Source organism: Dipodomys merriami, unplaced genomic scaffold (genome assembly GCF_024711535.1).
Source record: "Dipodomys merriami isolate MVZ:Mamm:240054 unplaced genomic scaffold, mDipMer1.0.p SCAF_1, whole genome shotgun sequence".
Taxonomy (NCBI): domain Eukaryota; kingdom Metazoa; phylum Chordata; class Mammalia; order Rodentia; family Heteromyidae; genus Dipodomys; species Dipodomys merriami.
The window spans coordinates 26,583,052-26,597,763 of NW_027202270.1; the positions used below are offsets into that span (position 1 = coordinate 26,583,052).

Consider the following 14,712-nt stretch of genomic DNA (forward strand, 5'->3'; position numbering starts at 1 on the left):
ATCATTGCCACTAAAAATTGTGACTATACTGAGTGACTATGCTCACTCCTGTAATCTTAGCTACCCAGGAGGCTGAGCTCTGAGGATTGCAGTACAAAGCCATCCCAGACAGTAAAGTTCATGAGATTCTTATATCCAGTCAACTACTCAAAAAAAGAGCTAGATATGGCACTATTGTTCAAGTGGTCGAGTGCTACCCGTGAGCAAAAGAGGCTCAGGGACAGTACCCAGGCCCTGAGTTCAAGCTCCAGGACTGGTGTGCACATGCACACGCACGCCCATACACACACACACGCACACACACACACACACACACAAATTGTGTTGTGTAATATTGCCAGGACCAAGTGGCTGTAATCCTAGCTACTCATGTGGCTGAAGATTGCAGTTCAAAGCCAGCCTGGGCAGAAAAGTCTATGAGAATCTTTATCTCTAAGTAACCAGCGAATAAAACAGAAAGTGGAGCTGTGGTTCAAGGATAGAGCACCAGCTTTGAGTAAAAGAGCTAAGGAAGAACGTCCAGGCCTTGAGTTCAAGCCCCAGTACTGACTGGTGTGCCCATGCATGCACGCACGCGAGCACACACACACACACACACACACACACACATGCACAAACTTGTGTGCTATGTGTGTCCTTTTCTATAATTTTCAAAAGAGAGAGTGTATTTTTCTCAGTGTGTTCATTTTGTTTTTCTTGTGTGCGCTCACTGCAGGCCAGTTTGGTATTCCTGAAGGGATTGTCTTTTCTATGCCTGTGAAATTTGAGAATGGGACTTGGATAGTTCTTACTGATCTTGAGGACATTGACCTAAGTGGAAAAATAATGAAGAGCTTGACAAGAGATCTGTTTCAGGTAATGTCAGAGCACATTCAAGGGAACTAGCTTTAATATAATTTTTTTATTGTGAAAATACTGTACAGAGGGGTTACAATTACATGGGCAAGATAACGAGTACATTTCTTATCAAGCATTGTAGCCTCCTCCTTTGTTTTTAATATAATCTTAAACTGAATCTATGCATTGGTTTTCTGTTTGTTTAATTTGTAACTTTTTTGAGATTCTTATTTTTAATTGTGAAAATATGTACAGAGAGGTTACAATTACATGAGCAAGGTAATGAGTACATTTCTTATCAAGCATTGTTGCCTCCTCCTTTGTTTCCCCTTACCATCCCTTCTCATCACCTCCCCTCCTACCCCCCCTCCCACCCACCAAAGCTGTAAACATAACGTCTTGTACATCTCATTGTTGCTGCAATGGGTCCACCTGTATCTCTATTTAAACAACTTGTTTTTTTTCTCTTCTCCTCCACAAATTATACCAACATCAAATACAGTGAAAACAGGGGTTATACTGTGGGGGAGGGACATACAAAGCAACAAAGAAATAATCTTATAAATATGTTAGAAATAATCACAAGAAAGAAAAACCATTTGAGTCCTTATCTTGGGGTTCATTTCACCTAACATCACCTAACCATTTCTGCTTGTCTCAGACATATACTAGTTATTGCAAATAAGGGAAACCATGGGACCTATGTTTCTTTGGGCCTGGCTTACTTCACTTAATATAATTATGTCCAAGTCTTCCCATTTCCTAACAAATAGGGCAATATCATTCTTTCTGATGGAGGTATAGCATTCCATTTTCTTGATCCATTCATCTACTGAGGGGCATCTGGGTTGGTTCCATATCTTAGCTACGGTAAATAATGCTGCAATAAACATAGTTGTGCTGGTAGCTTTAGTATGATCTTGTTTGTGATCATTCAGGTAAATGCCCAAAAGTGGGATTGCTGAGTCACAGGGGAGCTCTATGTGGAGTCTAGCCATCATAACCCTAATCCCAAAACCAGGCAATGACTCATCAAAGAAAGAGAACTATAGACCTATTTCTTTGATGAACATTGTAACTTATTCCTAAAATTAATGAAGCAATAAAAACGTAATGAAACAAGAAGAACATTGTTCATTGGGATTGTAATTTATGGCATATTAAAATATTTGTCATTATTTAAAATCAAGAATTGAAGCACTGTTCTATTATGGGGTAACTAAGTTAGTGATTATTGTCATTTAATGATCTGATTATAAAATTTTTCAACAGGAGAAACTTGTTGCGCTTGGATACAACACAATTTTTCAGCCTTACAAATCAGGTAATATCTTTAGATATTGTCTTTATTGGGCCACTATGAAGAGTTGTTATAAATGAATCACTATTCATATAGATACTCAAATCCATATTCATCATTTTAACTAAATTATTGACAAAAACAAACTTCCAAATTCAGAATCATTTTTGTTGGAGGGGGGGTCCAGTCGTGGGGCCTGAACTCTGGGCTTGGGCGCTGTCCCTCAGCTCTTCAGCTCAAGGCTAGCACTCTACCACTTGAGCCACAGCACCACTTCTGGCTTTTTTTCTTTTTGCTTATGTGGTGCTGAAGAATTGAACCCACGCCTCAGGCATTGCAAGGCAAGTGCTCTACCACTGAGCCACCTTCCCAGCCTTCAGAATCTTTTGAAATGAAATATGGTAAGAATGTTCAAGAGATCACATCCTGAAACACCTACCAAAATTTGGTATAGGACTACCCTTTACTTTTCTAGAGCTACTATATAAATTACCATGAACTAGGCAGAATAAAACAGCAATAAGCTATTTGCTTCTAGGTCAAGAGAATAGAAGGCCTACATTAAGATATCAGTAGAGCTGGATTCCCTCTGAATGCTCTGGGGAAGAATCCTTCTTTGCTTCTGGTAATAGTGAGTGTGTATGTGTGTGTGTGTGTGTGTGTGTGTGTGTGTGTGTGTGTGTGTGTGTGTGTGTGTGTGTGTATTTCCAAGTTTCTTCCTTTTGCCTCACAAGGACACACTTAGGGCCTCCACAACCACCCAACATGACCCATGTTAAATTGATTATATGTGCAAAGACCGTATTTCCAAATAAGTTCACAAGCACAGAAAACAGAGGTTAGGACTGCAGAATATTTTTGGTGATATGTTTTAACCTACAACACCAAATTTATTGCAGAATAAATGTCAATATGCTTATTCTTTTTCATTGACATTTTCTTTCATCATAAATTCATAAGGAAGAGCTATCATCTTTTTGTCCTTCCTTCGCCTTGAGGTAATTTCCATTTAAAATATGTAAATAGTCATGTCAAAGTAAATAAATTCATTTGTGCAAATAGGTTTAATCAAATGTCTTTTAGAACAGAATATTCCTTCCTTCCACTTTTATTTAGGGAACTCTAACAATAAACAAGTGCTAGAAACTGAAAATACATAGGCATTAGTTACTTTTCTATAGCTGTGACCATAACCTGGCAAAACAACTTAAAGGAAGAAGAATTTATTTTTATCATACTTCAGTTCATGATGGGTGACTCCACACACTACATCTGAACATTATGATGGCTGGAGCCTGTGATGGGGTGGTTCTTCACCTCATGGGTGCCAAGAAGCAGAGAGAGAAGAAGGGATAAGGGCCATACCTAACAACCTCCAAAGGCCACACAGCCTTCAGTGACCCACTTCCTCCAACCTAGACCCTATGACTTAAAGTTTCCAGAAGCTCCCCAAATAGTACCACCAGCTTGTAATCAACCATGCAACATTTCGCATTCAAACCACAAGTGGTGAGTAAGATATCTCTGATCTCTCTTTGGGAATCTGCAGACCACCAAAGGACCACACATTATACAAATGATTGCTTGGTGGTATGTCTCAAGGATGCATACTGTAGGGTGCTATGCTGTGAGAATATAGGCCTGGGGAAAAAAGTGACGAATGTGAGGCAAGAAAGCCTACATCAGCTTATTTGGAAAAACTTCAAAAAAAAAGGAAAAACAACTCACATGGCATAAGCCTAAGAAGATGGAGCTAAGAGTCAAAGCCTTGACATGAAAATGTGAGAGCAATTGGAAATTACTAGATGGAAAATGATCTGGTCAGGACAGAAAAACATGTGAGAGAGATAAGATGGGCCCAGAAGTCTGACCAGAAGTATGATTAGTTTGAAAAACATACTGGAATAAGGCAAGGCTGTTTGCAAAAAGACTGGAATTAGGAGTTAGCATAATGACATGAGAGTAAGGGCTAATTACAGCCAAGAAACTGGGGAGACATATAAGAGACCTGATGATAGGGTGGCTCTGGGAATTCCAAGACACTCAGGCTTCTTCTAGTTCAATTACTGATAGAAATTAAGTACATTTGCTGATAGAAAAAAAATGGCATACACATTCAAAAAGAGAAATGAATGAGAATATGAGAGAGAAAAAGAGAGACCATGGGTGGTATTGTACACATGCATGTGTAAAGGAAAGGAAAGATGACTTTGGCTTCTTACTTTCTAATTCTGAAATACCTTTGGGGTATCTGCAGTGGAACTATCAGATAGAGAACTGCATATTTCTCAGTGCTCAGAACAAGCTGGAGTAAGCTGTCAAATCGGGATCTGTTGCCTCATACATAACACAAAGCATTGAGATTATCCTAACTAGTGAGAGAGAGAGAGAGAGAGAGAGAGAGAGAGAGAGAGAGAGAGAGAGAGAGAGAGAGAGAGAGAGAGAGAGAGAGAGAGAGAGAGAGAGAGAGAGAGAGAGAGAGAGAGAGGAGAGAGAGGAGAGAGAGAGAATGAGAATCTGATTTTGTGGGATATCTAAAGGCAGAGTGTTTTAAGTACTAGAGCTAGTCTATACTTTCATATGCTCTGAATAAGCCAAATAAAATATCTCAAAGTATGAATGATACTCAGAAGTCATTGTATGTATGTCATGCATCAAACCAATGAATGACATAATGGTCATTTATGACTTTGACAAGAGAAAAACTTATAGATTGGTGGAAGGAGGCATGAGACCAGAGTAGAAAAGAAGAACCCTAGATTTGGAAGCCACAGACTTTCAGTGGAGCTTAGGTGCTTCAATCAGAAACCCCATGATGATTTTGATATCATGGAAGAAGGTGACACCCAAGGTAAATTGTGAGAAGAAAGATGGTTCAAGCAAGCAGGGTGATAAATGGGAGGGTTGTTCTTTTGAAAGCTAGCAGCATATAAAAAGACAAAAGAAATAAGAATGAACTTTGAAAGAACTGCCTACCCATTATATCTGGGAAAAGGCTTGAGATGAGAAGGCTTAGAGTTACCTCCCTACCTCCTTAATAAGCCTTGTTTGAACTAATGTAAAATTTTAGGCAGGAGAGGAATCGGAGCATATTCTTACATTTAGAATGATCATTCTGTATTCCAAAAAAATGGATTGAAGGAAGAGATACAAGCAGCAGGAAGAACTATGATGATAGCCTTAGCTAAGCAGTGGCCAAGGAGATGTACAGAGAGAAGCAGCTAGATTTGAATGAGATACAATTTGCAGAACTTGACCAACCTGAGGAAAAGGATGAGAGAAAACTCCAAGCCATCAAGAATGTACTCAATGTTTTTGGCTTTGAAATATATGGTGGTAATATTTCATGAGGCAGAATTTCCACCAATGGGGAAGTATGTAATTTACACTATTAATCTCCACCCTTGGGAAAAGTCAGGAGCAGCTGGTTACCTCTACTGGCCTTATCATTTATTATATTTGGTGAGTCATAAAAATGACTGGAAAGATGTGGTTAAGGTAAGGAATAGAGGGGAAGGAACAGACTTTCAGGAGTCCTTTAACTCAAAGTATCTACATGGTGATGGACACATGTCTCTTAGTTTAGGATGTGAGATAGCCATAAGGACAAAGAGTCATCAACTGGTACCTCTTAGAAGAGGACCTGGTGGCTAGGGATGGACGGCTTCTTCATTGGTCATTTGTACCATTTGGATTTGGTTCCATGTACACGATTAAATATCAAAAAATGTAAATGAAGATATGTGGATGATTAATGTTTAACCACCATTAACATGAGGGAGAGTAAAAATAGATGGGAGTCAAAAGAGGGTCCTCCAAACAGCAACAGAACCCCAGGCGTGGATTACTGGATCTGCTTCAAACTGGAAGCATCTCTCCTGCTTAGGCCAGAGGGAATGAGGAGATGGTCCCAGGTGTGGGTGAATATATAGGAGGGGAGAAGTCAGAACAAAAAAACAGGCAGCAGAACCAGCTACTGAGAGTCAGAGGCCAAGGGAAAGGCTAGGGCTATAAGGAAGGAGAGGAAAGTTAAATATTTGATAAGGGGAAAGGAGAAGAGAAAGCGACCTGGAAAAAGCACATCTATTTTTTTTTGTTTTTGTTTTTATCCAACCTGGCAACTCAGTAGAAGTCAATGATTGTAGTGACCCCAACATAGGGTTGTAGGATTCCCTGTAAACATGCTCTGCTGCAGGATGAAGGAGTACCAAAATAATAATGTGTACCACCACACTACAAAATTAGAATAAAAATAGCACTGTGATGACAATGAAATTCTGAAGTTTCCCATGCTTATTTTATTTGGAATATCAAAGTATTTCCAGATGTTTTAAAAAAAGATACTGAGATGATTTTCATCAGCACCATTGGATATAAGTATGGGAAATGAGTCTTGTTTTGTTCTTTTACTTAATATTTGGGGAGGGAGGGCTCCAAGGCAGATGATGGTGGTAACTGCAAGAACACAGATGAAGTCATACACCTTGGCCAGCCGTAATGTGTTAAGAAGCAAAAGTAAATAGAAATAAAATAAAAGAGTGATACTGAAAGTCCCTGCCCACCTCTGTGCTGCAAAATCTGTCTAAATCACTTGTGGAAATAAAACACTAGCAGGAAATTATTGAGGGGCATTGCTTCAGACCAGAGATTTAGTAAGGTCAAATTACAGAAGGAAGAGCAGAGAGAACTTAAGGAAAATGTGTGGACAGAGCATGGGTTCAGGAACTTAGAGAATGTTCTGGCTGATACCACATCATCCAGATTGGGTCAAACCAAATGCAATCCAAATGCAAAATGAAGTTGGAAACTACAGGCACAGATAATTATATAGGCGTCCAACAGGCAATTGTATATTACTACTGCTACTACTACTACTACTACTACTACTACCACTTTCAAACAACTGTAGAAGGGGAAGGTTCTACTTAGCATGTCTATTTATATATACAAAGCACCTTGATCAGCATCATCTCTTCTATCATTTGCCCTTGGTTTTAAATCAGACTCTCTTATTCCAGAATTTAAAGCCTCTCCAGGTGGCTTCTTACATTGGGAAGACTAGAGCTGCGAAATCCTTTCACTGAAATGCATATCAAAACTGTCTTCTGAACTTTAACTTCAACACTAGTAGCTAGTCCTAAATTTACCATCTATACTGGTATCAGAAGCTTGTTTTACTTGCAGATTTACTGCATGTGGTTTTGGCAAAAAAAAAAAAAAATGCCCCCCAAATAAATAAAGTTTTGAAACTTTAAAAGAAAATTCAGAACAAAATTTGTAAATTCCTGCATCCACTGTGGATGGAGAGAAGCTGGCCAGTCCCATATTATAGTGTCAGCTTTGTTTAAATCATTGTGTGACCTGCTATGGGTTTCCCGGCCCTTAAATGAAAATATGCCTCCCTAAAAGCTAGCAGCATCCATAAAGCAAGGGAAATGTGAATGTGCTTCATCTAATTGATAGAGTGAACATTTTAGATTTGTTGAAAAGAGGCAAATTTTTATTTGGGCATTTTTATGTTTTATTTTTATTTTAGTTGGGCAGCACTGTGGGAAAATGAATCAAGCACCCATAGTGTACAACACTGAACTCTGAACCCTAGGCCTCTGAGGTACTTTCCTAACACTGGTCTCTTTGGAACCAAATACCCAGGGTTACCAAGGGTCTATTACATTATGGAGAGTTTCATGAAAGATAATTACCTGTCATTCTTCTGGATGTTTATTACACTGTATTACCTTTAGACCTTGCTCCAAAGAAAAACACTGTCCCAGGGAGTCTAAACTCACATCATCAAAAATAATCGGAGCATTGCACCTTCTTACAATTTGGAGAGCTCTGCTTATAGTTAATGAAATGATTTTTGTATGAGATTTGCTTAATCATTTTAATCAATCTAATACTTGGTTTTCTGACTTTTAGAATCTCAATTAATCAGGAAGTATGAAGACTTGTCCCTTTCCTCCCAAGATGAAAAACAGGAAGTACAAGTAGAAATACAAAACCCGCTTACACGTCAAGGTACGCGCAAGTGAAAAAACTGCCTTTATTTTGTATAAAAGCTAACACTAAATTTTAAATATTTGGATAAAATTGCCAGATAGACACTGCAAGTCCTCAGTCTGTTGGTTGCTGTAAGAGATACAGGGGGGCAAAAAAGGAAGTGAAAGCAACATAAATTGTTGAAAAGAAAGGAGCCAAGAGACTGTGAAATGCCAAGACATAGAATGTCAAGTCAAAGCACATAATTGGTACTCTAAAAACTCACAGGAAAGGTCCTTTTAAGACATGAAGAGGAAAATTTAATCCGAATTTTGGAAATGACTTGTGAATTAAGGTTGGCTAAAGATAAACAAACAGGCATTTCTTTGTTCAGAAACTGTACTGGCTCAGTCATTCCAGATGAAAAAAATTCTAAAAATTTACTATAAAACAATTTTTGCATAGTTGGCAACCTTGTATTATATCTTTAAATTTTTAACGGGATAACTGTCATGTTATGTGTATTGGCCAAGTCAAAGAAGGAAGGGAGGGAAAGAGGGAGGGAGGAAAGAAGAAAAAAAGGAGGGAGAGGGGAAAGAAAGGATGGGGGGAAGAGAAGGAAGGAAGAGGGAGAAAAGGAAGAGAGAGGGAGGAAGAAGAGAGGAGGAAGACAAAAGGGAAAGAAGGAAAGAGGGAAGAAGGAAGGAAGACTTGCTAAGTGCTAGGGACATTTAAAATTAAGCCAAGCCTGGTTTCTACTCTTGAAATTGAGCATTTGAAACAGTAAAGCAAAGAAAAAAAATTATACTATTGAGATATCTTAATTTGTTTCAGCTGCCATAACAGAATACCATAACTGAAATGACTCACAAACAACTGAAAATTATTTCTCCATGTTCAAGGGGCAAGAGAGTCCCAAATGAAGACATTAGCAGGTTCAGTGTGCTGTCAAAGCCCGTTTCCTTGTTCATAGATGGCCTCTTCTCATAATGTCCTCACACAGTGAGAAAGGACAAACAATTCCCATGAGCCTATTTTATGAGGAAATAATCCCACTCATGAGGGCTCCACCCTTATGACCCGATCCCCTCCCAACAGACTAACATTGAAGTGACATAGAATCACTCTGGAGTTGAAGTTTCAATATGTGAATTGGAGTGGGAGTAGGGCATAAACTCTATCCAAAAGGAAGTGCTATAATAGAAAGAGGCCCAGGGTATAGTCAGGAGTGTGACTCACTGTGCAGTAGAACTCTGTACATTCATGTTTATTGCCACAATATTTTCGCTAGCCAAATTATGGAATCCACCTAGTTGTCTACCAATAGATGAGTGGATAAAGAAAAGGTGTATAGTATATGCACAATAAAGTATGATTCTGCCACAAAGAAATGAATTATGTTGTTTGCAAGGAAATAAGTAAAACTGGAGATGATTAAGTTAATCAAAATAAGTTAGGCTTAAAAAGACAATTACTAAAGCCGGGCGCTGGTGGCTCACGCCTGTAATCCTAGCTACTCAGGAGGCTGAGATCTGAGGATCGCGGTTCAAAGCCAGCCCGGGCAGGAGAAACCGTGAGACTCCTATCTCCAATAAACCACCAGAAAACCGGAAGTGGCGCTGTAGCTCAAGTGGTAGAGCGCTCGCCTTGAGCTGAAGAGCTGAGGGACAGCGCCCAGGCCCAGAGTTCAAGCCCCACGACCGACAAAAAAAAAAAAAAAAAAAAAAGACAATTACTACACATGAAAATATGTGCAGAATCTAGATGTAAGAGGACATAGACAAAATTGGAAGACCATTTGTGGGCAGTCAGTGGGGAGAGGAAATGTGGGGGCAAATATGATCAAATTATATTGTAGATATGCATGAAAATAAAAATTCATCTAAAATTAAAAAATATATTTACCATGTAAAAAGAAGGAAAGAGAAAAGAGGGAAGGAAGAAAAGGGAAGGAGAGAGAGAGGGAAGGGGAAAAGAAGGGAGACAGGTCCAGGGTACAAAGAGAGCGTATAGGAGTCTTCTGCCATAGACTGACTAGGTTAGGAAAGGCATTCCAGAAGAGCTGACATGAGACCTTATTCTAAAAAGATGAGCGGGGATCCCTTATGTGATTCAGAGTAAAGGAAGTTCAAGGGTAAGGCAAAGTGGAAGAAGGTGGTGAAAGGCTTTCCACAGAGGGAAAAGAACATGGAAGAGGAGGTAATCAAGGCATTTCCAAAAGTACAAGTCTGGGACATTAGAAGTTGCTTTCAGAAAACAGTAAGATCTGAGCTCCAGGGGAAGATGCAGAACTAAGGGCAGTGTGTCATTTGACTGGATGGTGAGCAATATGGCCCGTGGGATGATGGGACAAACCAGGAAGTCGATGGGGCCAGGCTCACACTGAGACGACTGTCATTACCTCTGAAAAGGACGATTACTGGGCTCAGATCACTGTCCAAAGAGGACTGTGGACTTAGTCCCAGCCCTAGTATGTCTCTCTTCAGAGAGGCTCAATCAACTATACTGTGTCTCTAGGTATCTAAGTAGCAGAAAATGTCAGAAAAGGAGCACTGGTTGGTTGCACTGGTTTCAGTTGGTGGCATTGGTTCCTGCTTGTTAGATGAACTTTAATATCAAATATAAAGGCTAAGCACTAGTGGCTCATGCCTATAATCCTAGCTACTCAGGAAACTGAGATCCCAAGGATCACAATTTGAAGCCAGTCTAGGCAGAAAAAATGCATGAGACTCCATCACTAAAAGAACTAGCAAAAGGCTGGGGCAGAGGCATGGCTACAGTAATAGAGCAAAAGCTGGGCAAGTCCAAGGTCCTGAGTTCCAACCCTGGTAGAAGGAGAGATAGAGACAGGGAGAGAGGGAGAGAGAAGAGAAAGAAGAGAAAGAGGAGAGAATGGAAGGAAGGAAGGAAGGAAAGAAGGAAGGAAGGAGAGGGACAAAGGGAGAGGAGAGAATGGAAAGGATGAGGGAAGGAAGGAGGAAAAGGGGAAGGGGAAGGGGAGGGAGGGAGATAAAGAGGGAGGAAGGACAAAGGAAGGGAAGGGGAGGGAAAAAGGAAAGGGGAGAAAAGGGCAGGCAGGCATTAGCTATATATATATATATATATATGGTTAATGAGTTAATCAGATAGATAGATAGATAGATAGATAGATAGATAGATAGATAGATAGATAGATAGATAGATAGATAGATAGATAAAGTTAGTCACTAGCATTTTTGGGGGGGGGGCCGGTCATGGGGCCTGAGCTCTGGGCCTGGGCGCTGTCCCTCAGCTCTTCAGCTCAAGGCTAGCGCTCTACCACTTGAGCCACAGCGCCACTTCCAGCTTTTTTTTTTCATTTTGCTTATGTGGTGCTGAGGAATTGAACCCAGGGCCTCAGGCATGCAAGGCAAGCGCTCTACCACTGAGCCATCTTCCCAGCCCCAGTCACTAGCATTTTACCATTGAGCTATCATAAAACTGATGAGAATACAATTTTTAGTTCCCCACCCAAAGAATGAGAATAGAAAAGAAAGAAAAAGGCAAATAGAAAATATTTTTTCAAATTATCTTTAAGTAGTTGTGCAAAGGAGATTCAGTTCAACATATCAATCTATGAGTCCAAAGCAAAATACATTTTTTAAAGATTGACAGGAAGAGATTAGAAAATTATTTCTTGTGCTTTTTGGTTGATTCATATGGGCACTAAAGCCTGTGCTGAGAATGTGTTCTTTGCTGGGAACTCTGCACACAGACCCAGTGTGGCTTAGAACATGTCACAGATTGTTGGTTATATTCTAACCCAACACATTTTCTTCAACTTTAGTTTCAGATACTAAAGACAGCCTGTACTTTGATACGTTCACAGATGAAGAAAAAGAACAAATTTTATCAGATGGTAAGTCAACGGAGCCCAAATGGAGCTCTCTGTAGTACTTACAGTCATGGAGCACGTGGTCCAGCTTTAGAGGTAATGCTGATTCTGTGATCAGAAGAACTTAGCTAGCAGTCAAAGTAAATGTTTCTGTAAGTACTTTAGAAATGGAATAAAAATGCCCCACCTTTTTGTATAAGCAACTGAAAAATTGTCCCATGTCATACTTGCTCAAACTGTCCCCAAACACTACTTCTCAGCCCTGGCCCTTTGTGTTTATGCTTTCCAACTCTTCCTTTTCCATAAGTAGAAAAGGCCTTCTGAAAGCCCAAAATATCAATAGAGTAAGACAAAATCCTCCTCAGAAGACAGGTGAGAAGACTAAACTTCCTCCTCTTCCTCCTCTTCCTCCTCCTCCTTATTCCTTCTTTTCCCTCTCTCATACACACATATACATACATATATATGTTATTATATATTGTTACATATGCTATTAAGTGTTACTATATATAGTACATACTATAAAATAAATAATATATAATAAATTCTTAAAGGTATTCATGTAGAGCTTTGAATATTTTCTAAGTCTACCTATACAAAATACAAGTAAATATAATAATTTTCTCTGTTTCCAATTCACCCACACTTCTTTACCTGATTCTCTGAATAAAAGAAAACTGTCAGATGGGTGAGAATGTGAAGGGTTGACATTGATCAAGACACACTATAGAGGGAAGGGATAGTAGGAGAAAAACAAAGGAAGGGGTAGCAATGCTTGACAAGAAATGTAACTGTAACCCCTCTGTACAGCATCTTTACAATAAAATTTTTAAAAGGACACATTATATTTATAAGCTGCTTTGTTGAATGGCAACTCCTTTGTAAAACTACTTAAAGGTAGTAATGAAAAGGAGAGAGAGAGAGCGGAAGGAAGGAAGGAAGGAAGGAAGGAAGGAAGGAAGGAAGGAAGGAAGGAAGGAAGGAAGGAAGGAAGGAAGGAAGGAAGGCAGGCAGGCAGGGAGGGAGGAAGGGAGGGAGGGAGGGAGGGAGGGAGGGAGGGAGGGAGGGAGGGAGGAAGGAAGAAGACAGAAAAAGTCAAGCACTGACAAGTTCCCCAGTGATTTACATTATAACACCAGAACTCTATGGGTGGTGGGGGGATGATAAAAAAAATTGCTCTACTATTGTTTGGGCATCTGTTTACCTTCATGGGGCCAAGGACCAGCCAATATCTTAGACTGCAGCTCTATGAGAAATGTGCCCTAATATCCTGCAGTTCCTAACAGAGCAAGACACCGAGAAAAACTTCAGAGTGGAAAGAACAAGATAGGAGAAAATGAGAATATCTGGAGAAATCAATGTGCTTTAAATATTTAAAACTATTTTTAAGTTTCTACTTCTGCAGTGGATCAGCAATCCCACTACCTCAACCAATTCATCAGTTCAGGGACTCATAAATGGTACATGGAAGACAGAATGTTTTTGTTTTCTTTTTCTATAAATGAACTGGGTAGTAGAAAGATCAGCTTCCCTTCTACTAAAATTCCCTTCAAACCTTCCTCTACATACCGCAGGTATTCAACCTGGCTTGTCCACTCTCTGGGAACTCAGCTTTTCACTTCTATAACCAAGACTGTAACAGTGGGAATCTAATCCAGATATCACACAAACATATATGTGAATCCAGATTAGCAAGGTATTCCACTGAGTTGTCCTAATATTTCATAAAAATAAGGCCACTATAGATTGCTTTGTGGCTGACCAATCAGGACAGTCACTCATGCTTCTACATTTTTATTTAAATGTCCAATAAAAGGTCTAATGCAGCTTCCATTCTGAGAATGTACAAACAATCTGATAACTTTGGAATAGACCTAACTATAAGACACTAGAATTTGTGCATTGAATTGATAGCTGTATTCATCACTCAGAAGGAAAAGCAAAAGAGTACAAAGAGTGAGCACTGAAAAAGCATAATGTCAAGAAAGAAGCCAGAATTAGTTTTTCCAGATGAAAATATATAATGATAGTAATATTGTTTTATTTCCCCCATAGAATCTACCTCACAATATGTTCCCCAACCGTTGAGCCAGACTGAATGCAAGAGTCCAGTAGACAGAAGGAAAAGGGACAAAAGAATACTAATAAAATAGAACCTACTAATGTATTTTTAAATAGTTACCTTGTTTTAATTTTCTTCCTTTTACAGACTCTGATGGCAAAACTGACGAATACCAACAGTTCTAATTGGACCAAATATATTAATATGGAACTGTCATAAAGACCTGTGTGTGTATTTAGGGAAGAATGATTTGGAAGAATTTGTTTAGTCTTAAGTAGCATTATGCAAGGCATAACAGCGCAATATATGTTCTCTATAGTCACTGTGATGTATGTTTATGGTTGCATTTCCTCAGAAATGGTTTGATGCTGATTTCTTCTTTTGAAATTGTATTAAAGATAGTGTTGTCAGTCATTGTGTCCACCTGTATATCCTTCCAAGAAAACCTACTTCCTTCTATCTGTCATTGGGCCACCTTAGTTCATATGGCCTTGACTTTGACTTTAACTGATTTAAGCCAGAATCAATGAGATGACTCCACAAATACCCTAAGACTTTGGCTGAGACAAGTCCAGTTAATGGTAGTGAACTAGAGAAGACCACTAAAACCTGCCCTTATCTTCAGGGCTAGGCAAGTTCCTCTGCCCTGTGTTGTTTGCCTTGGATTTGTTCAGTTTC

The 14,712-nt window shown here is 39.4% G+C and overlaps 1 protein-coding gene across 1 annotated transcript in view; it reads left to right on the forward strand.

Annotated features, from left to right (window-relative positions):
* The window catches only part of Mdh1b (malate dehydrogenase 1B), a 26,194-nt gene extending 11,746 nt beyond the window's left edge, over nt 1-14,448 (forward strand). Inside the window, exons 8-12 of the mRNA XM_070018536.1 lie at nt 716-855; nt 2,110-2,161; nt 8,060-8,158; nt 11,925-11,996; nt 14,182-14,448. Of these exons, the coding sequence (XP_069874637.1) occupies nt 716-855; nt 2,110-2,161; nt 8,060-8,158; nt 11,925-11,996; nt 14,182-14,219 (401 nt within the window). The 3' untranslated portion in view covers nt 14,220-14,448. The remainder of the gene's footprint in view (nt 1-715; nt 856-2,109; nt 2,162-8,059; nt 8,159-11,924; nt 11,997-14,181) is intronic.
* Nucleotides 14,449-14,712: the final 264 nt, after the last annotated feature.